General features: G+C 38.9%; 1 protein-coding gene across 2 annotated transcripts; it reads right to left on the bottom strand.

Moving 5' to 3' along the window:
* Positions 1–777: 777 nt before the first annotated feature.
* On the bottom strand, positions 778–23,859 carry STXBP3 (syntaxin binding protein 3). 2 transcript variants are annotated; one of them, XM_054165584.1, is made up of 19 exons: positions 23,739–23,859; positions 19,445–19,494; positions 18,692–18,773; positions 15,677–15,753; positions 14,978–15,056; positions 13,523–13,623; positions 12,842–12,996; positions 11,952–12,042; positions 11,611–11,735; positions 10,063–10,167; positions 9,452–9,509; positions 9,195–9,260; positions 8,668–8,748; positions 8,140–8,278; positions 7,111–7,217; positions 6,571–6,669; positions 5,550–5,635; positions 3,521–3,669; positions 778–1,482 (listed from the first exon to the last, which is right to left on the bottom strand). In XM_054165584.1, the coding sequence occupies exons 1-19, from the start codon at positions 23,779–23,781 to the stop codon at positions 1,391–1,393; spliced, it is 1,785 nt and encodes a 594-aa protein (XP_054021559.1). In that variant the 5' UTR covers positions 23,782–23,859; the 3' UTR covers positions 778–1,390. The 2 variants fall into 2 exon arrangements, with proteins under 2 accessions (XP_054021559.1, XP_054021560.1); XM_054165585.1 differs by having other exon boundaries at positions 18,692–18,723; positions 23,739–23,850.
* Positions 23,860–24,310: the final 451 nt, after the last annotated feature.

Genomic DNA, 24,310 nt, shown 5'->3' with positions numbered 1-24,310 from the left:
TTGAAGGTCTTTTCTTAGCTAGTTAATTCTATTCTCCTCAAAGTCTAAGAGAGATGGAAGTCATCACTTCCAGTGAGAAGTTGCACTGCATTGCTTAAAAAGGACAGTCATTTACAGGCAAGCCTAAATGGTTTTACCAGTTGATGGATACGGAGATAATACAGACTGTTCATAGAAGCCAAATAGCTGCTGGGTACCACTGACTTGCTACTCAGTGCCCTTTTTCAGGGCTTCTTCCACAATTTGAGCCAAGAGTATCATTGACCTTTCTCTTCTTCCTTATACTCTGATTCTTTATCCTTGTAACTTCACTTGTCTCTGCTTATTCTCCTCGGTTTTGCTTTATTTAGCTTAAGAAAACAGCACAGGATAGTAAAACTCTCACACCCTTCTGCTAGATTGTTTGGAACATCCCTGTTACTACTTTGCAAATGAACTTAATAGTTGAAATACTTGCTGTAGATCCAATTCAAAAAAATTAGTCTCTTCCATAGAAAAAAATTCTACACCACAAGCACTTTGTTTATCCTGAGTCACCATATGAACCTGAGCAATTTGCTTTTCCTTTTCCAATTATCCCTTCTCCTGTTCCCTCAGAAGAATTCAAGCTTAAATCTGGGAACTTCTATAGCACAGGCAATTCAACTTCTAAACCAGATGACTATGTAAACACAATCCTAAGGAAGTTTGAAAGAAATTCTGGGTTTTTGTAAAAGCTTTAGTAGTAAGTCCTGCATATACTTAAAGTGTACTTCAGTGCACAGTTGGCAGCATTTCTCCAAAGTTATTTATTGAAATTAGAACTGCTTAGTACTTCCATGATTAACATTCTGCCTTACCCACCACCATCCAAAAAGAAAAAAACACAATCTTGATTTTTCACAATTACATATAAAGAATTTTTTTGTGAGTCACTTTACAGAAATTATTAATTTATGACTTGCATTAAATAATTTTAACATAAATTCGTATTTACAAATTTTCTTCTGAAGGTTCTACCGAAGAGCCTAGGCCCTTTTTAATTCAATCATTTTTAGAAATATACTCTATTACAGAAGGACTTCACAGTGCTCAAAGACGATTCCAGTTTATATATATATACTCATGGTCATTTTTAGCATATTTGTTAGGAACAAATATGCCCTTTTGAAAAAGCATTTACAGTGCAGCATCGTCTATACTAAATACAACCTAAGAATCATGTGTTGATTTTCTCCTCTCTCCTGCTTTCTATTCCCTCCCCCAAAAAAGCAGCACATTTAAATAATAGAATGACAATCTATTAGTCAGAACCATGAAAGGCTCTGGTACAGTACCTGGAAAAGTCAGTTCCGTAAGAATATGTACATACTATCTGTCCTTTCCTAATGCACCTTAAATATCACCATTTCTATTCATCCTTAATGCAGACCATATCCTTCGGTTTACTCAGGCTCTTCACATCATCCAGAAGTCTTTTAGGTGTCAAAATATGAGTAGAACCTGACAAAAGAACATAAGTATTAACTGTGTAAGTCTGAAATTAGGATTTTTAGACATGCCCTCTTTACAAAACCAAAACCAGTTTCACACTAGGGGTTGTTTTTTTTTACACCTTGAAAACTAAAAAGTACAACAGTTCAAAGTCTTTTCATACTCTATCACATAAAACATCATCGTATCAATACAAGTATCACCATTAGGTAGGCAGTGTCCCTCCTCCGCACACTGAGATATCCAGACACCTGGACTATGACTCTTTGGATACAAGTTTCAAGTCCCTGCTCTGCTCCTTTGAAACACAGGCTTGCAACTGGGTCCCTTTTGCTGTATGCTATTGTTCCAGCCTCCAAGAAAACTGCCTGTTCTGTGAAAGGGTGAGTTAATGACAGGTTTTATCCTACAATCAAGAAGCCATCTGGATTAGAGATTAATCACAAACAGTAGTTTTCCACAGAAATATCAGTTACAGAAAGTTGGCTCTTGCTGAATAACATTTCCTTGAAAAACTTGCAACAAATCCCAATTTTGGAGCAGCAAAAAAAATAAAATAATCCTTATTATTCTTATGCAATGCACAACTACCTCTCTTGTTCTCATTGAGAGTGACTGTAACTTCTTCCCTGAAGGGTCACCCTACAGTTACAAAGGAAATTCTTAAGATTAGGCTTGTATGGAACCATTAGTTTCAGTAGTTTCAAACTGAACAGGCTAGTATTTCTTGACTTCTCAATCAGAAACACAGGATAATTTTTACCTTGCAGTAAACTGCCCTCAGAAGTCAGGATTACACACAATCTACAAAAATCACCTCTAAGCAAAAGGGAAGATGGTGCTCTGGTTAGTGCCAAATATTACAGTGAACATGGCTCTGTAGCAAGTCCCAGATGAAGAAAGACTTGTTAAACTACATTCCTGTTGTCCTGGTCTTTCCATTGCTTCTCAAAACCAGGATGAGCATTAAAACAATACTATCACCAATTAAACCAGCAAACAAAAAATAAGCCAAAAAAACAAAGACACACAAAGACACCTACAACACCACCCAGTATTTTGAGGTAACAGACTCTAGAGCTCAGAAAAAAGATTGTCATTGCTTTAGGGAAGAGTGTTTATTTATTTAAAATTATGGCAGACTTCATTCTTTTGAAACTGGAGACTAAATTTGAATTCCCATATACAGACATCTCAAACAATTTAGAATGCTTTAGATGATCCTGCACCTGGACACCAATTGACACTCAAGATGGATATAGGTCTCTGGTAAGGTTTTGACTCTAGAAGGTCTGTTTTGGGGCAAATGTTTTAGCACCTAGATTTAAACACCATTACAGGAAAAGATTATTTGAAGCACAGCAGGTGACACAACAAGCATTTGCTGCAGCTGAAACACCAGTGAGAGATTACCACCCCACCTGGTAATCCTGGTATTTACTGCTGAATCTGAAGATGAGGGACATAACTTCAGTTTTGGAGGGAAGTGGGGGCAGGATGGATATAACTAACTCATGGTGCAGTTTGTGTAGTCTCAGAAGAAAGCATGACAAGAAGATACTTCAAACTCAGATGAGTTACACAAACTTTTTCTGGAATTTTGTTCAGGGTTTGTTTTGGTGGGATTTTTGGTTGGTTGGTTTTTGTTTGGGTGGGGTTTTTTTTGGTTGTTGGCTGTTTCTTGGCATTTTGTTTTGTTCTTTTTGTTTGGTTTTGTTCTGGTTGGTTGGGGTTTGTTTGTTTTACGTACTTAATCTTCCTTCCTCCCAAAGTGAATGATTTTGTACCTATCTGCCAGCCTTCCTACTACTTCCACAAGCTATTGGATTAGTAAGCATAGCTGACAGTAAAGCACAGGCAGATGCACAAGTTTGTGAGGAAACTAAAAAAGATATAATAGGTCTGTTGAAATCTTCTTTTGCTACACAACAGGCTACTTCAATATTACATTTCTCTGACAATTCATGATGATTCTTGTGTAAAGAACACTATCCAGAAACACATGCAGAGAACCCCTACATACCACCCTTCTCCAAGAGCAGCTTACCAATAACAACTTCACAGGACTTGTAGGCTTGAGCAACTTCATAAGCACTGCGCATCTCAGAATACGTAATGCCTCCAATCACAAATATAATCAGTCTTGCGCTGCTCTTTCGCTCTACTTGGTAACTAGCTTTAGGCTTCTGACGTGCACTGTAAACGTTTCACAGGAGAACATTTATATGGCTTTACAGGTTAATTCTGGTCAAAGTTACACACTAAAGCAGTAATGCTTTTAATGGGTTTATTACAAAGAAATTTAGAGAAATGGGTAATTAAAATAATTTTAATAAAAACAAGTTAGCACATCCTGTTATCTACTACTCTGTTATCACAAGGGGGAAAATAAATGCAAAGAAAAAACCAAAACCTTGTTGCATGCACATAAAGGGACACTACCAAGTACCTTAATTTTACATAAAATTACTAAGACTGGAAAAGAGGCGGCTGAAGGGAGACCTCATTGCTCTCTACAACTACCAGTAAAGACATTATAGAGAGGCTGGTGCTGGCCTCTTCTCATGAATAATTCATAATACAACAAGAGGGAATAGCCTCAAGCTACAACTGGGTAGGTTTAGACTGGATATTATGAAAAGTTTTTTCACAGAAAGAGTGGTCAGGCATTGGAATGGGCTGCCCACCAAGGTGGTTGACTCACCAGCCCTGGATGTGTTTAAAGGTGGTTTGGATGTGGTGCTCAGGGATATGGTTTAGGGGTGAACCTTGTAGAGTAGGGTTATCAGTTGGACTTGGTGATCCTGAGGGTCTTTTCCAACCTGAGTATTTCTGTGATTCTGTGAAAGAGCCTTCAACATCACCAAGTCCAACTCCACTGTAACCCAACTGCCATATCCCCAAAGCACCACAGCTACATGCTTCTTTAAAAAGCTAAGTGGTTTAGGCTTTTCAGTCTACAAATGTGAACAGAATGCCTAAAACCAGAAATAAATAACTGGCTACACTCAAATAAGATTCACGTAACTAAGAACAAAAGAAAAAAAATAAGCTACTAAAATATACTTTCTGACACACATACAGATACAGTAACTACAGATCTAGGTGAAAGCACTCCTGATCTCTCTCTGCTAGGGTGCCAGATTTCTTTAGCCTAGAAGGCAGAGATCCAGTTGCAACGTACAGGAACTCACCCTACCATTTCCCTGCATTGAGCATCGCAGTGCATCTCCAGAAGGACACACCAACAGCTTGGTTAGCAATGGAATAACAAAATTGTTTTCCTAAGGTCCCTGTACCTTTTGTCTTTTATTTAAGAAGGTACAAATTCCAATTCAAGTGTGTCCTCCACATTTAGCATGTTTTCCTCCATATGGATTCCAGCATCCAATTAGCATAATGAGCTTTCCTGCAATAGAAATACTCTTCCCTACTCAGCTGACTCACCATTTAAATAACACTATTGAAATTGATAAAGATGTCAAATTGGCAGGCACTAAGCATAAGGTTCAAAAAACAGTGGGCTTGAAGAGAGAAAGAAAGTACAGTAGAAGTCAGTGAGCTAAAAAACATTCCAAAAATCACCTCTCAATGCTACTTGCATTACAGGGAACATACCATTTCCCATTCCTAAGCTGAGAATTAGTTTCAAGACCTCCAGCATTTCAGAACTTCTCTAAACCACTGCCTGATAACCAGCCAGATCTCTAACAGGCAATGAGAGAGCCTACAGAAGTTGAATTTAACTTACTGAAGTCACTAACTTCAAGAACTCCACCATCACTACCACAGCAGAAATAACTTTCAGAAGAGATTAAAGCATTCTTTTTGCTGAAGTCACAGTACGCTAATAATTCATTCCTGAATCTATTACACACTGAAAAGCTCAATGGTTTCACTTCTCATTCTGGAAATATGGAAATACTATTTCTAAAAACACAAGTTTCACACATTAACATCACCTTCTACACATTATTTCACCACTTAGTAAGCACCTGTTCTAATGCTTTAGAAATGTACATGTCAAAAATACTAAGAAATGGGTAAATTATGCTTCAGGAAATTAAACAATTTACCTTACTGCTCCTGAACCATTCCAGGTAGGAGGACATGGGGAACAATAAGGCCACTGTTTTGAATCTAGTTTGTTCTCTATAGCATCCTGAAGGGCAAAAAAGAAGATTCACTTTAAACAGCCATGTAGACCCAAATTTCAACTTCCATGCTGGAATTTAATGCCAGCACATGCAATTTCTCACACCAACCAGCTGCAAACTGCTGCTCATAAACAACATCCTTATACAGCAAAATGCTAGACCACATCATGCTGAGATTTATTACAAGGCTTTTGTACATCACAAGGAATTGAGAGTACATGTGTTTTCTGTATAAATATAATACTGTTTTTACTATTCAGAGATCACTACCAGCTTTTACTTTGTAATAATCCTAGCATATTTAATTCCCTACTGCAGTAGGTCAAAGGAGTTAAGGTCCCTTCAAAACACAAAAGGATGTGTGAGTCACCAAGAAACTACAAATGACAGCACTGGGACAGACTAAAGGTCCAGCAAAGTTTCACACTAGTCACTAACTGTTGCTTAGGAAGAGGTCTAAGGACAGAACAACTACACTTTGGGCAAGTAACATCTTCCAGCCTCTACCAATTTGAATTGCTGCTTAAACACCCAATGGAAAGAAAAAAAACAGCCACCTTACCAATAAAAACCAACAAAACAGAACAAAAAACAACCAGCCACCAACCAACCAACCAACCTCACACACACAAACCCACACAACCAAAAAAAAACAACCCAGAGCTCTAAATTAGACTAAACACTGCCAATCGTACAACAAGCTGTACAAAACACTTTTGACTTTCATTTTCTTAATCTTTAAAACTACCTCCACTAAGAGCACTGCTGAACAGCAGTCTAATATTCTGTAATACAGACAGACCAGAAATGATCCCTTGGTCTCAACAGTCACATTCAACAAAAGTAACTCAAGATACTAGAGAATTTCAGAAGACTGTAACTGATTAGTTCAGTAAAATTCTGCACTGTACCCATGAATTAAGTAGATGGACAAGTTTACCTCCATAACATCCTTGATAACAGGCGTCCACCTAGAAAGTTGGAACATTTCTTCTGAAGAACGGTCCCTTCTTGGGTGTTTATACTGCTGAGCACCAGACTGAAGAGATTATTAAAACATGGTTATATTACCTACAGTGTACTTGGATTTTTGAAACTTATTCCCAGTTAATAGAAAGAGGATGGGAGAATCAGTAGCAAAATTTTTACCTAAAGAACAACAGTTATTAACTGAAGGATTCATGACACACTAGAAATACTCATTTCAGAAAAAAGGAACTGAGTAAGTTGGCACACTGCAAAACTAGCCACCATCTGAAGATTTTAGAGGCAGCATGATAGGTATCTTACTTTGAAATTCATTCATGATAATTGTTTGAAGGATTTACTACTTAGACACAACAAAAATCTAAGATTTGCTAGTAACTGCCTGCTTCCAAAAAAAGAGAGACCTGGATAAGCAGTGTTAAGAATAGCTGAAAGAGTTGTAGGCAAGTGCTTGGATGGTAGGAAAATACAAAATGAATAAATAAAGTCTTACTGAAGTGATAATAGGAATGCCAAGGTATTTCCAGTTCTTTATCATATCACTGTCACTTTCTATTTGTACATTCTGGATAAGCTTGTCCAAGTTCTCCTGGGTAGTTCCTTCGATGTAAGAAAAAGACAACTTAATTGCTTCGTCACTCTAAGACCAATTTTGTCTCACATTCTCAGCTGTTCCCTCTTCCTTAATTGTTTGGCCAGTCTAAGTTTAACATAACAATCATATTTCAGATAACATTTTGTATAATGGTTCATTTTTGAGAAGAAAACTCATCATTGTTATAGGTTACTTAGAACAACATACTGCCAATTCCCCTCTCCTCTACTACAAATTCTTCCCACTGACAATTGTCAGGTTGCAATGTACATTGAGTTCCCCCTTTAATAGCTTCAAGACTATGCAAAAACAAGAAAATGTATGTAGGAGAAGGGCTGTTATCAGATAGCTCTGGGACGGTTATGTTTTTCCTTTGAGAGAGGAATGTACACCTTATCAGTAACTGAGAGAGAGACCAGGCAGGATTTGGCTGGGTATGTTAAGAAGCTAGTTTGCTAGCATTAACCCATTGTACTCTTTGCTTAAGTGCTCATCAGTAGAAATGCAACCAATTAGAATGTGACAACACTGCACTAGAAAAATATATACGTTAACTGTGCAATGCAAGAAATGTCTTTGCTGGTCTCCACAATAAAGGTCTTGACTTGGAAACATCTTGGCTTCAAATTGTGCAGTGGAAGCCATGCCTCATGTTGCTACAAACAGTGACCCTGTGTTACCACAAACGGTGGTAACAAATTTACACCATCACTACAAATACACCATTGCACACATTCAAGAGCTGGAACACTGCTAAAACACTGGATAGATCTGCACTTGTGTTGAATCTCTGAACTCCTTTATCAATAGTAATACCATTAAAGAAGCAGCTACTTGGCCATCAAAAAAAAAATACCAGACCACCACAAAACTTGAAGAACCATAATACTGAGAGGGAAGGGAAGAAGAAATAGCAGCTTATCATACCATTTGTGCTGAAGATATACAAGAGAATAGCTCTGATTTTGTCATAGTTCTCGTGACTTTTACTGAGCAAAACTGGAAGGAGGACTCTCATTGAGTCTTTCACTTTTTGACCTTCAGCATCAGTTCCAAGAGCCAAGTCCTAAAACAAACAAACAATTAAAAAAAAACCAAAACACAAACACCCAAACAAACAAAAACCACCAAAAAAACCCCAACAACAACCACCAACACACCACAAACCAAACACCACACAAATAAGGTGGGTTTAGTGAGTTGTCAAACAAGCAGTAAAAGCCACAACCTAAAACACCATGATTCTCTCTGCTTTGAAACCACTGGTTTCAGGAAAGAATCAAGCTGCATCAATGTAAACTCAACATCAGAAGTCTTTCACAATGATTACAGCATTATAACAACTACATTATAACACTTTTAAACACTTAAAACTGTCAGATAAAAATAAAACTATATTTTTTTAAATTGAGAAATTGCAGGAAGTTGTTTGGTTTCTGGTTCCTTTCAACGTACCTGTTCAATTTTACAGAGTCTTTCTAGGTTAGATTTGAACTTGCTCATGCAATCTTCTGCTAAGTTAAGATGAACAACTTGCTGTAAGACAAAACAAGAAAAAGACAAATCCCAAGCTGCCATAACTTGCTTTCAAAAACAAAAATACAAACAACACATGCATCAACCAATCATCTTTAGTGGCTGGAAGAGTCAGTCCTTCAACTATCCTTCATTATCATCATGCATCTTCTGTGTTTTTCCCTCCACCGAGAGACCGACCTCCTAATGTATGTTGAAACATTTAACTAGCATGCTGTCTTCAGTCCTCACAGCAAACAAATCATTTGGTTTTTCACATACAGAATACCATGGAACACCTGGAAATGATTTTTTTTTTCCCTCAAAATTTTACAGTAGGTGAATACAGTAATTTGGAGAAAAGTTATACAGCACACATAACAGCAAAGTGGCAGTGCAGAATTATACTTCAACAGCACAGAAGACTGTAGTATACAGAATAACTGATGAAATAAAAGACCTCTTACCCTACTGATCTCTTTACGATAGTGTGGCATCTTTTTCATTAACTGGGCCAGAGCAGATATTGATAACTGTGAAGAAATGATACAAGTTGAAAATTTTTCTCCCCCATGTTTGACATAATTATTTCCCTTCCTCTTGCAGCGTTGCTCTTTCTTTCCACCCCCAAGAATGCCATAGAGAGAAGCCTCAGTTTCTGTAATAGGGCCATGAATTATATAGATCTGATAAACTTAAACCAACAATACTTCGAACAACTTACTTTTCCTTCTGCTGCCTTTTTTTTGGCTGAAACTTCTTTCAAAAGTTTTGGTATTTCCCTGTGGGGGGGGCAGGGGGAAGGAAAACAAAAAAGAAGGAAAAAAAAAAGGAAAATAAGTGCAACAGCACCACAGTTCTTAAATATTTCAAGACCTTTACTTAAAATCTTCAAAGAATTGTGCAACAAGAACTTCCAAATGAACATAAAAGATTCAAATACAGGAAATACAGGTCTCCTTCAGAAAACACTGAAGTTAAACATTCTGCTTAGAATAATGTCATAATGTCATAATGTCATTTAATACAATAATTTGCTAGTTCTTTATGCAAAGTAATCCCTTGAGATTCCAAAGATCTGAAGATACTGGCCAGAATATAATTTTATTCCCCCATCTTTCGATTAACTGTAATTAATATTAGCAAAATTGCATACTTCCGTAGGTATTTTATTTTTGAAAGTGATTTTCTTCCTGGCATGAACTATTTAATAGGGTGAGGTTTACTGCAAATCATCTTCACTACTGCCTGTACTCCGATTTAACAGCTCAAATACACTCTAAGGAACTTGCCTAACTTGCATTTTAAACTAGTATTTGTTATTTATTCACATACTCTATCACATCTGCAATATGCTTGTGCCGCATCTTCACCCAGAGTTCATCATCTTCCTCCAGAACTGCTTCTTGTTCCTTCCCGGCAGATCCCTCTGTTTTGTATCTTTCCAGAAAAAAAGGTATTTAGACAGTTATTTGGTTTGGGAAGGTTTCTTGTGTTTTCCCCCTCACTCTCATAGCTCATTAGAGTACTAATAATTATTGTTTACTCAATATACATGCTAATAGTAGTAAAATACACAGGTTTTAATTTATAAGCCAAACTACTGCCCAACTCAATGTAGTATATAAAATCCTTATGTGAATTAGATCTTAGAACACAAAAAAAGCTGATTACTTTTAAAATGGTACTTTGGGCCAATAGCTTCTGGAGATTCCCTTAAACTAACAGTAGCCAGAATATGAATCATGCATTTACATGCATCTGAATTCCCTTCTGCTTCCAGCATCAGCTTCCCTTTGGCTTCAAATGCAAACTGCATGCAAAGTAATGCACATTGAGATTGTAAAGTGCCATTTCTTGTGTCTAGACATTTTATAACTGAAGGAAAATGAAGTCCCATTCACCAACAAAATAGTCTAAGTAAGACAAATTACTTCATATACACAAGAAACATGCTTCACACCACTTCAAACCAGCTATAATTTTTCTACAAACAGAAATAAATCTATAGAGCAAGACAAGCAATCATACTATGTAGGCTTTTCACATCCACAGAAACTCACATAATGTATATGGCCAGGAAGCAGATTTAAAAAAAAATAAAATTACACCATTAGTTATTAAATTCAGACCATGACTAACCAAAAAAACCCCCACTCTGCTACATTTTCATACTCAGTAAATTCTGCGTCTTCTATGAAAACATTTACTCTGTTTCTGACAGGAGATAAGGCATTCCTGTTTGCTTAACTAAACAATGAGGTGATTAGGTCTTACTTGCTGTAGTAGATCAGAAAGCAAAATCCTAGCAAAATGGTTGGTGTCAGGACAATCCAACAAAGTACATGCCTCACACAAAACAATGTCACACTCTTCCAAGAGTGATAACGCTTATGAACTAAACATGGCTTACTTAAAGAGTGTGTTTTGGACAGAAATAGGCACATTTTAATAACTATAGAAGTTGTATGGAGCTATAGAAGCAAGCGTTCCTGAGAAATAACTGCGCTTTTCCCTCCATATTCAGTTACTGGTCTTGTTAGGTCAAGAAGGTTGAGAGAACAGAAGAAAAGGTAGAGAACCTGAACATGCACTGCCGAGGTTTGCTTCAAGAGTAGTATAAAGTTCTTTGTTTTTCAAAAACTGCAGTTTGTTAGACTCAAATTTTGAAAATATCAATTGGATTCTTCCTAATCTCAGCTAAATGAGAAAGCTAAAATGAGGAAATTGCAAATCCAAGAGGAAACGCCAGTAAGTATTGAAGCAACCCTTACATAATATAAGCAGTTAACAGTGCTATGGCACAACTCAGCAAAACACTTCAACAGATTTTTATATTCAAGAATAAAACATTTATGTCTGTTAACAAAAAAAAATACTTGCTTGTAAGTGTCATTTTCAATTGGTAGCAGATCATATGCCATTGCCTGGAAGGTGAGTTCATGAAGTACAGTCGATACTGGGTCAAAGCCACGATCAATTATTATTAATTGGGAGTGTGTTTTAGTCTAGAAAATCATCACATAAGTAATTAGTTTGATCACATAAACACTTGCTTACATACATATTTACTGCATTAGTTACTACCACTATGTTACTTCAATACACAGAAACAGCTAAATGGCAACTAGTTGCCTTTATTAATAAATAAAATTTGGTTTTGTAGAATATATTGTCAAAGCCTGTTCCAACACAAGAAGCAAACATTTTAGTTCACTTTCTACCTTTATTTGGCTTTTCTCATCAGTCTTGTAGTAGTTTTCAAGGTTTTTTTCAACAAGCTGTGCAAGTTTGCTGGCTTTATCAGTTGGTCCACTGGGAGAAAAGGAAGAATGCAAAAATAAGTTTCTCATAAAAACACTAAACTGCTACCTTTCAGTCAGAAATAACTCCCTAGATTGATCCTCTGGTTTCACAAGCAGTTTCTGAACTCCATTCTAAAATATTTCAAATACATTTTCACTCTTGCATTACAGGTATTTCACACAGTAGGAACAGCTTCAGCCAAAAGACATTAGCTGGCACATGGCCCATCACCTACAAGTCTCATTCAGAGGCAGGAAACAAGAAAGACAACAGCACAAAAGGAAGAACAGCTAAGTTATTATTTCTTTGCTACCTTCACAGAGAATAAGGCACTGCTTCACATGACCCACAGAATGAAACTCCTGGGCATAATTTCAGATGCCTACTTAGACTTCAAGTCTACCACTCTGTACTCTATCAAAGCCCAAAGGAGGTATTCTCCTCAATATCTCTACTAAAGAGACATTCAGTTGCCATTTGCCTCAAAAATGTATGAACCACAGTAGTTCTGCTACAGTATCATGCATGACATGATTAGTGTCATCCTACTGATCACACACCAAACAAGCAGTTCGTAACAAAACTGGGTACAGTTAAATACTGCTGCATGAAATCACACAGAGAAGTAATTCCCTGCTCTGCCTACACATAACAAATGCCTATCATTCCATATTTTAGAGTTGTGGATTAACAAAACAATTAATCCACAATAAAAGAAAGTACACTGCAGCCTTAAGCTATTTTCAAACACTATGGGGAGTCCTGGAAGTGAAAGCAACTACACCATATACCGCTATTTTTGCCCCACCTTTTATATCGTACTCCTGGATTCTCATCTAGTGTGGCACATAAGGTAACAATTTGTTCAGCCATTACTTGCATTACAGCATCTTTATCCTTTGCCTTGTCCAGAGTTGGACTGTAACAGCGGTAAAATGCATCTGGGACATTGAGAGTAAATACCTGTGTAAAGCAGAACCAAGGAAAGAAAGAAAGAAAAAGAAAAATTACATTGTCTGTTCCTAAAATATCTGGTTCTCCTTAGTTCTCTTAATCCATCTGCTCTCCTTTTCTCATTTTCAAGCAGTTAGTTTCACTTATTCCTAAGCACCAGCCTAACCACTCTGTCAAAATAGCCCCTAAGGATAAGTACTAATAAACTTCACTGCTTGTTAAAGACAACCCAGAATACTTTCCCTCTATTAAGGAACAGATTTCCTCTCTGACCTCTCTAATGCAACTGACTCCAAGTCTTACAAAGAGGTCAAGTGCAAACAGTAAATCTTTGAGTACAAGAGCATTGGTTTTCATCCAATAAAAATACATACTATCACTGGAAATAGGCCAGAAAGGCAATGTATCTTACAGGCAGTTTGTCAGTAAAACAAAATCAAAGCTACCTTCCATTTAAATGTTTTCTGGGCAGGTCACCAACACTTGGAAATAGTTCTCCAGACTAATTACTGTTGAGATAAAAAATGAAACGCACCTGAGACTCATAGGGGAAGAAGGAAATGTTGATCTCTTTGCATCTTCTTATTGATTTTGCACAGGAAGACTTAATTTTATTGAAGAGGTTGTCAGGACAAACTTTAAAAAAAAAATTCTACATATCAATCATCTGTGTGTATTGCAGCTGCTAATTCACTTATAAACTCACAGTGTGCAGAACAGACAATTCTAAATTGAGAACTAATTAATAGTAACATGCAAAAGAGTTGCCAAATCTTCCTAAAGTGAAAGGAAAAGTATAATCAATACATTTTCAAAAAGCATCACTGGTCATTTGTTGCTAGCTTTTGGCAGTCTGCAGCAGTGAAGAATATTGATTTTATCAAAGCAAAAGTTTCTGCTATTTCTTCTACAGGACAGAGAAAACATTTCCCAAGCTATAAATAAGTTAAAGGACAAACAACATGTACATAGCAAGCAGGAAAACAAAGAAATATGGAAATTAATTCTAGATCTCAAAGATGTTCCATGACACCACAGCCTGCCATGATGGATTTCAGTCTGGAAACTGAATGTAAGGAATATTTGGATAACACTAATACTGCACAGACTTGGAAGGGATAGCTAGTTCGCCAGCTCTTCTCATACTGAAGAGTTTTGGCCGGTATCCAAACTGAAACATTGGACACTTGCAGCAAAGGAATATGCAGCAAGACAGCAATATTTTTTCAGAACAAGAATCAGCATATAAGTATCAGCATATAACGAAACAAGAAACCAAGACGTTTTCATAATAAATTGGCAACTGCGTTGAGAACATTCAGTCTACGGTCTGCACCATCCACAGGTGTCCACAGAAGACAACCACAACTCACACGCTGCTTTCAGCAGCACATTTGGGTTCCTGTTTGCCCTTCTTTGCACACCATGTTAGTCACACTGGCTGACTGCAGAAGAACACACAGCTACAGTAATTGGCACTAATTGTCTCTGCTTCGCAATTCATATCACGCAAGGATGGACTAAGTAGGCACTTGCTTCAGGGTGATGGGAGAAAGCTGGCTCACAAGTCTGATGGAACTGTCTTCAATAACCAATTGCAAAACATTGTTCTTGCAGCAAATTCTCCATCTGTATTTTTGACTGCTATTTTGTTCATATGTGATACGTAGTTTTACTTGAATTGTCTGTCTCCATACTCTCCCACACAGGAGAGGACTGGAATACTTTAAAAATAAAACTAGATTACCTAAATTAAAAGATGAGGTGGGGAATGATTAATGTTTGGCAATTGCAAAAGAAATTACTACTGCCACACAGCATGGTGACCAAGTCCTGGCAGCCCAAATATGGTTAATGACTTGAGTCTCTAATCTTATTCCAAGAAACAGGATCAAAAGTTTTCATACACTAAACTATAAGAAAGAAAATGAGGAAGCTTCCTTATTTACATATATAAAGCTATCAAACTACAACATAAAAGTTTACTTACAGTCAGTGAAATACACATATGCTGCTTTGTATCTGCTGGATGATTTAGTGATGAAGTCATCAATAAGTCCATCCACAGACTAAGAGGGGTGGGAAAAGTAAGGGGTTTTAAAAAAAAAAAAAAAAAAGGAGTCATTACAGTATTTTTCCTTTCCTCACATACCAAAGCTCCTCCCTCCCCTCCTCCTGCCCTGGTTATTACTTAGTCCTGACTAGGAATGCTGCAAATGAACATGTATAGGAACAGAAAACACTTAAGTAGGAGAGTTAATTCCAGACCAACAAGGTCAGTCATGCACCAAGATAACTTCAGGAAGCACACAAAGCAGAACACATGCATCATTTTCCACCTCTAACAGTGCTGACATTTATTCTCTCAAGAATTTTTAGGAAGTTACAGTAAACTCTTATTGGAGCCACTACTTCGAATGCTGTTGCTCAGTGTATTGCATGCTCACTTGATAAAGCATCTTTCAGTGAGGTCAGCAATATCTAAGCAAAGAAACAGTGCCTCCATTGATCAGAAGGTACATGTTTGCAACACACTCTATAATGACACCTCATTGTCTTTTCATTAGGCAAAATGAAGCATCACACAGAGGAGTATCACACTGTATAGTTGTACACAGTAAATAAATGTTTTAAATGTTTGTTTTTTTCAGTCTGAAAGATCTAGTTGCATTTTCTTCAAAATACTGACCTTTTTGGTGGGGGTTATGAAATATATTGCATTCATTTGTGGGACAGGCTCACGGGTTTTATATACGTTCTCCACCACTATAAAGTAAATATTATACTGTTATAATTAAGAACTTTATGTATCTGTAAGGAAAGAACCACGCATATTTTAGTATACAGGTGATAAAACAACACCAATCAAGCTGACCGCGAAGTTAGTGGCAAAGACCCATCTTCTGCAAAGAGAACTTGGATATTTATTTAAACATAGCAAGTTACCACAAGAATTTTTCTACCCTCAGTCTACTGTCAACTAAATTTGTAAGACTAATTTTTTCCTGACTATTCTACACAAGCAGGATTTTCCCCTCACACAGAAAGATACAGCAATACAAACATGCTCAAACTACAGGGCCCAGGTTGAAATATCTCACAAGAGAACTGCCTCAGCAAAATTGTTCTTTCTCCAACACACTGAAAAAGCAACAGAATGAAGTGATGCAGGACATCATTCTGGACTAGAGCCTCTTCTGTCCTTTGTTTGCCTATTTCCTGTGCACTTACTCTGTTTCAATATAATTGCAGGCACAAATTAGACATTTTCTGCAAACCAGCTTCACTCAGCTCTCAGTTTTCTTTGTTTATTATAGTGTTGCAGTACACTAGCTTGAGAATGCAGAGAAATTCATGCTGCTCAGTAATTTTGAGGGAGAAGAACAAAGATCAGTAATCAGGCATCTGGATGCAGAAAGACAGGTTCTTTTCAGTAGCACATTCTCTAAAAATAAAAGGTTTGTAACCAATGAACAGGATAAGTTTCTCAGAGAGAGTAAGTATTACTTCTTCATATTAAAAATACATTCCAAAAAATGACATGTGAACATCTTGGCTATCATACTCCCAGAAGAATCATGTTGTACTAAATAGTTGGAATAAGAAGTATCTTGCTACTTACAGAAAATTAACTAAATCTGAACCTAAAGCTAATTAAAAAGTAGGTTAATTTATATTTTGCATATGCTTATAAATTTCAAAAACAGGCAGGTAAAAAGTTTGGTGGGGTGGCACACTAATAAACATCACAGGAATGGCAGCCATAAAAAGCAACTTTGAAATGTGTTTTATGACAGGAAAAAAAATAACATGAAGTTATAGGGAAGAAAAGTGTGTGAAATTTACAGAGAGAAATTTACATGTAAAAAACCAAAGGCATATCTGAACAGCCATACTGCATAGTCAACCTCTATCCCAAACCACCTATTAATTCACTTCTGACAGTGGTCAGCATCAAGGAAATGGAGCAACATGCCAGCAGACAAAGAAACAGTACTCCACTAGAGCCTACTCATAGAATCAATAAGGTTGGAAAAGACCTCAAAGATCATCAAGTCCAACCTGTCACCACAGACCTCATGACTACTAGACCATGGCACCCAAGTGCCACGTTCAATCCCCTCTTGAACACCTCCAGGGACAGTGACTCCTCCACCTCCCTGGGCAGCCCATTCCAATGGCTAACGACTCTCAGTGAAGAACCTGCTCCTCACCTTGAGCCTAAAGTTCCCCTGTTGCAGCTTGAGACTGTGTCCTCTTGTTCTGGTGCTGGTTGCCTGGGAGAAGAGACCAACCCCCTCCTGGCTACAACCACCCTTCAGGTAGTTATACACAACAATAAGGTCTCCCCTGAGCCTCCTCTTCTCCAGGCTAAACAACCCCAGCTCCCTCAGCCTCTCCTCGTAGGGCTTGTGTGCAAGGCCTCTCACCAGCCTTGTTGCCCTTCTCTGGACACGCTCAAGAGTCTCAATGTCCTTCTTAAATTGAGGGGCCCAGAACTGGACACAGTACTCAATGTGTGGCCTAACCAGTGCTGAGTACAGGGCACAATGACTTCCCTGCTCCTGCTGGCCACACCATTTCTGATACAGGCCAGGATGCAATTGGCCTTCTTAGCCACCTGGGCACACTGCTGGCTCATGTTCAGCCAGATGTCAATCAGTACCCCCAGGTGCCCTTCTGTTTGGTAGCTCTCCAGCCACTCCGACCCCAGCCTGTAGCACTGCATGGGGTTGTGGCCAAAGTGCAGCACCTGGCACTCCTAACCTGTTTGGAAAAGTGATAATCCAATTATTGTTAATGTTGTTTGTGGGTTTATTCTAGTTACATAATTAATTGCTGTAATCAAGTCTCAAGGTTTGTTGTTTTGTTTGGATTTGTTGGGGGTTTTTTCTCTTTAATTATATTTTTGTTTAACCTTTTCTTGAAATGAAAGCTTTCTGTATTGGCACCATACAGAACTAAGATTTAATTTCTTGCCTCTCTCACATCTACTTCCTTGAAAACACTTCTCATCAGTTCATCTGTTACTGTGTCCTACTCTCATCTCCTCTTCAGTATTTATCTGCCTTTATAACCTAACTCTGCTCTTCATAAGCACAAATTAAATCAAAGCAACAAAAATAACTGATTTACAGAACACACTAGGGAAAAACCACAGAGACTAATTTTCCTATTCTTGTATGTTTTATTCCATTCACTTAGATCTTTACTGAACTCATTTTCCCTTCACTTCAACTACCAGATCCTTAAAATCAGTCTGTGACGGACAGGTTTCTCATCTACCCCATCCTGGGCATTAGCAAAGAAACACACACTTCCATCCTCCCCTAAAAAACCTCCCACCAAAAAACAAACCGAAAACCCCAAACAAACCATGTCAATGACATTTTAAAAAGCACAAAAGCAGCAACACAAAGTGCCAAGAATACAGCAAATTTTTTGCTAAAGATTTTTTAAAAGTAGGTTTAGCTTCTATGTAAAGAAACATTACCTTTTGCATTTAAAAAGATTTTAAAACACAATCAGTTAATTACTTTACAAAGCAGAATGACTGCTAGTCAAATATCCCATAGCCACTTGTCTTCATCAACCAAATTAAGGCAGTATCTGACAAGGCTACCATAATTTCCACCACCACCATCCCCACCCTGTTTGTTACCAGGATATTGCCATCTGTATATACAAAAAGAATTATGCTCACCTGTGATACCCTCTGCCAGTAGGTCAGTCATTCTGCAGCACAGTGACAGTAATTTAGTAGTGTAATCATCTAAAAGCATTATCTAAAAATGTTTTTAAAAATAGAAGTATTTAGGTCATCAACTATAGCAAACCACTGTTATTTCCTTAACAACCTGCCATAGGAATCTGAAGCTGAAATCTATTTCATTAACATGTATTCTTTAATCACCTGCATATAGCCACTTCGCAGTAGAAATTAATCAGGGGGAAGCTCCCTACATACAAGATTTCACCAGATGAGCTCCATCTTAAGTAGCTAGTCCCTAATACTTCTCCTAGAAAGCGTTTTAACACTCACTTTGACACAAGTCTTTTGAATTTCTGCTAATTTATCCTATGGCCTGATTAAATAGATCTATACTTATTCTAAAACTGTTTTAAAGCTTAAGCAGCTTTAGCAGGTACTGTACTGCTGAATCCCGCTCCACATCTACTGCACGGCAGTTAGTCTTTCAAAAGAAAAATGAAGATAAACAGAAGCAGTTCATTTTGTCTTCAAAACTTGAAAACTGAGACAAATAACTCCTCGTTCTACTACATTAGCCCTTCGATTTCCTTATACAGAAATCTGAGTTAACTAAAATCCCTTACTTGGACAGAAAACACTTTTAAGTGAAAGTACCACACATTAAATGTTTTGTTGTTGCATACTCTGTTGATACTTGTTCTAAGTGAGTCTATCTTTCTTACAAAAATTAAAACCAAAGTATACCTTCCATTCTTCTTCTTTCCTGCAGTCATCAAATACTGATGATTTCAGCTCTGTGAGAAGAAACAGAGATAGTTTACCAGTCAGAGTAATAATTTTTTGTTTTTAATTAATAATTTACCCATTTAGATGCCTATGTTTAGAGCCCTTAAAAAGAGCACAAACTTGTTTTTTAATTAATACCTTTACAGAATTGCATGGCTGCAAACTGTTTCAGAAAGATGTAGCTCAATTTTATTCTAATAATAAACAGCTCCATTAAAAAAAACCACCACCAAACCTGGTCTGAATGATGACAGAACTGTAAATATTTCACCTTTTTTTTTTTTCCTTATAGTGAGCTTCAAGTGGATTGTGCACATGCAAAATTTTAAGCTACTCTAAGGAAAGGCAGCTGGACCAACACATTCACAAAGACACACATTTTTAAATATATGCCTAACTTCAGACATCCTTTCTCTAGAATTCCAGAATAAGCCTAAGAAAACACTAGTTAGAATAGAATTAACCAGGTTGGAAGAGACCTTCAAGATCATCGCATCCAACCTATCAACCAATCCAACCTACCTAATCAATTAAACCATGTCACCAAGCACCCCATCAAGTCTCCTCCTGAACACCTCCAATGATGGTGACTCCACCACCTCCTCGGGCAGCCCATTCCAATGGGCAATCACTCTCTCTGTATAGAACTTCTTCCTAACATCCAGCCTAAACCTCCCCTGGCGCAGCCTGAGACTGTGTCCTCTTGTTCTGGTGCTGGCTGCCTGGGAGAAGAGACCAACCTCCACCTGCCTACAACCTCCCTTCAGGTAGCTGTAGTCACCCCTGAGCCTCCTCCTTTCCAGGCTAAGCAACCCCAGCTCCCTCAGCCTCTCCTCATAGGGCTTGTCTTCTTTCAGGAATTTGAAGTGATCTTAAATAGTCATCTTTTCCTGCTATGACAACTTTGGGATAAACATCAGTTAAAAAGCTTGTACATTTCATTTCAGTTTCACCAACTCTAACACTGCTCCACACAGAACACTCCCAAGACGTCCTACTTTATGCTTTTCATGGTTGCATCTTACAAAGATGTCCTACACAGACTTCCACACTAATGTGTTTCTTTTGCAAGATGGGTATTTTATGCTGCAGCTTTTCAACACATTCAAGCTACTTTTGCAGCATTAACATTATTCATAGCAACCCAAAAAAAACTTAACTCCATCTAATAAACTCAAAAAAAGATTGTAAAAAAAATATTCTAGCAAAAAACACATTTCCAGGATACCCTTAGTGTATTTTGTTTATGCTACTAAACAACAGAACTCGAGCTCAGTTCTCCTAAGCCTTTTTCTGCTTATACAATTTCCAAAGCCTGTTATCATTCCTCAAACTTGCCCTCTGCCTTGCTTCTAGGTAAACATCCTTCCTGTTACAGGCAATCCATAGTTTACAACATGTTCAAGGTCTGTTTGGACTGGCGTAGACTCCTATTACTTCTTTGAATATAATCTCTATAAAACTCCAGAACACTCATCATAACTGCTACCAAGATGTGTTTGTTGGCAACAACTGAATCCAGAACGCAATACAGGCACATTTTGTCCTGTAACTTTTATATTGTGCATTTGTTACTTACATTTTTTCTAGGTCTGTATACAAAGCATAAAAGCCAAGTCTTTAATTTCATGAACATTCATATTTTCCTCACTCTTGTGAGGGAACTAATCCTTAGTATTACAGAGTTCTTTTTAATAAACGGAGTGCCTGAGAGCTTTGTCCAAAAGCTTCAAATATATTTTACTTACAATACTACAAAATAAACCAGAACATACACATTAATAATCCAGTTCTATCAAACAGGAATCAGCTTTTTCCTGCTACGAAATTTAATTCCAAGCTGTCAATGCACCAGGTGCAGTGTACCTGCCCCTGCAGCATTCCAACTGCTGTTTATTTTGTCTTTTATGTGCAGCTGCTTTACCCCAATAATGACCTAGACTGGTCTACAGGCTCTCAAAATCATCTCATTTGTTCGCAGTAAGCATTCTGAATGTGCCAAAAGCAATCATAAACCCAGGCAGCGCTCCATTTTTCTCAAAGCTTTAATTTTTCTCACACATTTCATAAGCAACCATAAAATTTAACTACCCTCTCTAGCTATTTTGATTCTCTGAACACATTCAATCAGTTTAAGGCATTTTGTCTCCCAATTTTTACTCCCTGATCCAGAAAATAACTATACACAACCCTCACAAAACAGCACACTGCTAAATCCCTGCATGAAAAAAAACCAACCAAACAAAAAAAGCAAACCACACCTTAGCAAAGTTAGTGATCCATTTATAGCATGCTTCCTGAAGAAAGGACTACAACAGCTTTCACTGTATGCAAGTGCTCTGGAAATGAAATTGCAGAAATGCTGAGTCATTTATACAGATGACTACACCCAAAACTAGTCTAGAATCTTATGCACGTCTACAACAGATTTTAAAGTTGTAAGAAAAATTAAAGACAATTCCTTGGGAAAATAACCTTATTACAGGTAAACACAGATGAAACGTAAGAGTTAAATTTTATCCTACTGCCTCCTAAATACTGGTAGCTTCCCCTGCTCCCATAACCATGAACTTAACTGACAACAAGCTTTGGTGAAGTAGGTTTTTTCCTCACACCCTTCCTTATGGTTAGATCCATTCTGAAATTGCACCTTACAGAGGGGGTATCATGATAGAGAGCACTGCATCAGAACACAGCTACAACATTCTTTGCATAGACAATACAGGTACAACACTCCTTTGCTTATTCACAGGAGTAAGACACACACCAAAAACTGGCTGCCACATAAAGCATTACTGACACATGGTTTTCAGACAAGCTAGCCTAAAAACAACACACAAACACATGTGCTGAAACATCAGAAAGCAGCAGTATATGGCCTTGAATTATCCATAAACAAAGTGCCTAAAAGCATCTAAAACTTACTTCATCAATTTTTATTTGTGGTTGCAATCTTGGAAAGACAAGAGTTATCTAAAAAAGCCTTTTCAGAAGAATCATGCTTTTCAAAAAGTTTGTAACATAAATGTTTTATTACTTGCACTGCTTCAACATCACTCTTTCTTCCTCAAGGTCATGTCCACACTGGCAAAGTCATTTTCAAAAGCCCTTATACACCTGGATGACCCTCTAGCATTCTCATCAAGTTCCCTCCTTTTAAAGCCTGTCTTCTGTAACAGCTCAGAACACGCGTCCAAGGCACAAAATGACACAACAGAGTGAGCCCGGGCACACGCAGCAGCAAAACCAGAGATTTCTAAAGGTCACGTTTTAAACAAATGCGAGCAGGCTACAGATGTCAGCAGTCGAGCACTGAACACCACTGCACAGTCCGCTTGCCTTTGACGCCCCTTTTTCTTGTTTTCTCTTCCACGCAGCTCTTAAGGTAGCAGGATCTTCCCATTGCAGCGAGTGAGTCACTACGCTGGCTCAGCTGTACATGGAGTCACAACTTCAGCATATTACACCCGGTCTCACACTACCTGAAACACTATTAGCCTCCACTCCAGCAGAACATGGAGCAGTTACAACCCATTTTTTTTAACAAACACCGGGAGAACTTGTTCCTAAACATGGCGACGAAAACCTGCAGTTCGTTTATTAGAGTATCTGGGAAAACCTCCAGCTTCTGAAAACCGCCAGTGCCACTTGGGGCAGAAAAACTGAGCCCCTTCTGAAGCCTTAAGCACTCTTCAAAACTTCCATTTAGAAAGCAACAGGAACAAAAGTCCTTGAAGAGCTAACGCTGTACTCTATGTGGTTCATCCTGATCTAGGAATAACGTAAAACGTTTCCACCCAGGTGCTATTAGCGCAGGTTACAAGCGGCACCACCACAAGCCAGGGCAGCCGCCTCCGCCACCCCGACGACTTGCTAGCTGAATCAGCTGGGGATGAGTATTAACCTCCAGCCTACTGCCACAGAACAGGCTCGGCCACACAACAGGCTCTCCGCTGAACCTACTGGGCCCGGCCCAGCCCTCCCACCATCCACGGCAAGCCTAGTCGCCCCTCAGCTTCGACAACCAGCACTCCTCCTAACGCGCCTCCGGGGGCGCCATGAGAGACCCCCGACCCATTCGCAATGGCCAGGGGAACCCCAGCCCCAAAGAGCAAGGCGACGGGGAAAGGGTATGCCTCAGCAGCGCCGGCTGTGGCGAACACTCCGGCAGACCGAGCGGCCTAACGCGCCGCCCACCGAGCGACCCCCGGCCGCTCCCAGCCCCGGACGACGAGAAGAACCCCACACTCACTCTGCCACACCAGGCTCTTCAGCCCCCTCACCGCCGGCGCCATCTTGCTTTCAAGCGCCGCCTCGCACCGCTGGCACTCCACCTCTCCTCTCCTTTCCTCTCCCCTGCCCGGCCCCTTCGTGCGCGTTTCAGAAGCAGGGCGGAGTGCCCCGACTGCTCGTGAGGTGGAGCGGGCTCCATTCGGAGCCGTGCCAACTGCTCTGGAGCCATGCCAACCCCTCTAGAGCCGTGCTAGCTGCAGGACAAATTTTCTCAGTGATGATGGGCTCTAAAATTTCTGCCGAGGAAGAGCCCGGCGGCCAAGGCTCGTCCTCTGAGAAGGGGGGAGTCTCCTGTTGCTCGTCTGAAGGTGAGCCCGAGCCGCCGCCAGAGCTCCCCCGAGGCGGGTTCCTTGTGCGGTGTGGGAAGCAGCCGGAGACGGTCTGACCGTGGGAGGCGGCCTCTGTAAAGCTTCCCGTGGTCTCGGATCCCCTCGAAAGCTAATTCCCTTCGCCAGCGCGGCTTCCAAATTCCCTGGTTTGGTCGTGTAAGCTACCGAACAAAACACCATCCGTTCACGGAAAGATACTATT

Source organism: Dryobates pubescens, chromosome 11, assembly GCF_014839835.1.
Source record: "Dryobates pubescens isolate bDryPub1 chromosome 11, bDryPub1.pri, whole genome shotgun sequence".
Lineage (NCBI taxonomy): Eukaryota > Metazoa > Chordata > Aves > Piciformes > Picidae > Dryobates > Dryobates pubescens.
This window is presented reverse-complemented; position numbering and strand designations above follow the sequence as displayed.

Bases quoted from the DNA above. Each gene is read 5' to 3' on its own strand.
- STXBP3 (XM_054165584.1), bottom strand. From the start codon at position 23,781: ATGGCGCCGGCGGTGAGGGGGCTGAAGAGCCTGGTGTGGCAGA. The intron at 12,997-13,522 runs GTGCGTTTCATT...TGCTTTACACAG, and splicing joins TCTTCCCCTATGAGTCTCAG to GTATTTACTCTCAATGTCCC. The intron at 10,168-11,610 runs GCAAGTATTTTT...TTTTCTGGAAAG, and splicing joins ATTGAAAATGACACTTACAA to ATACAAAACAGAGGGATCTG.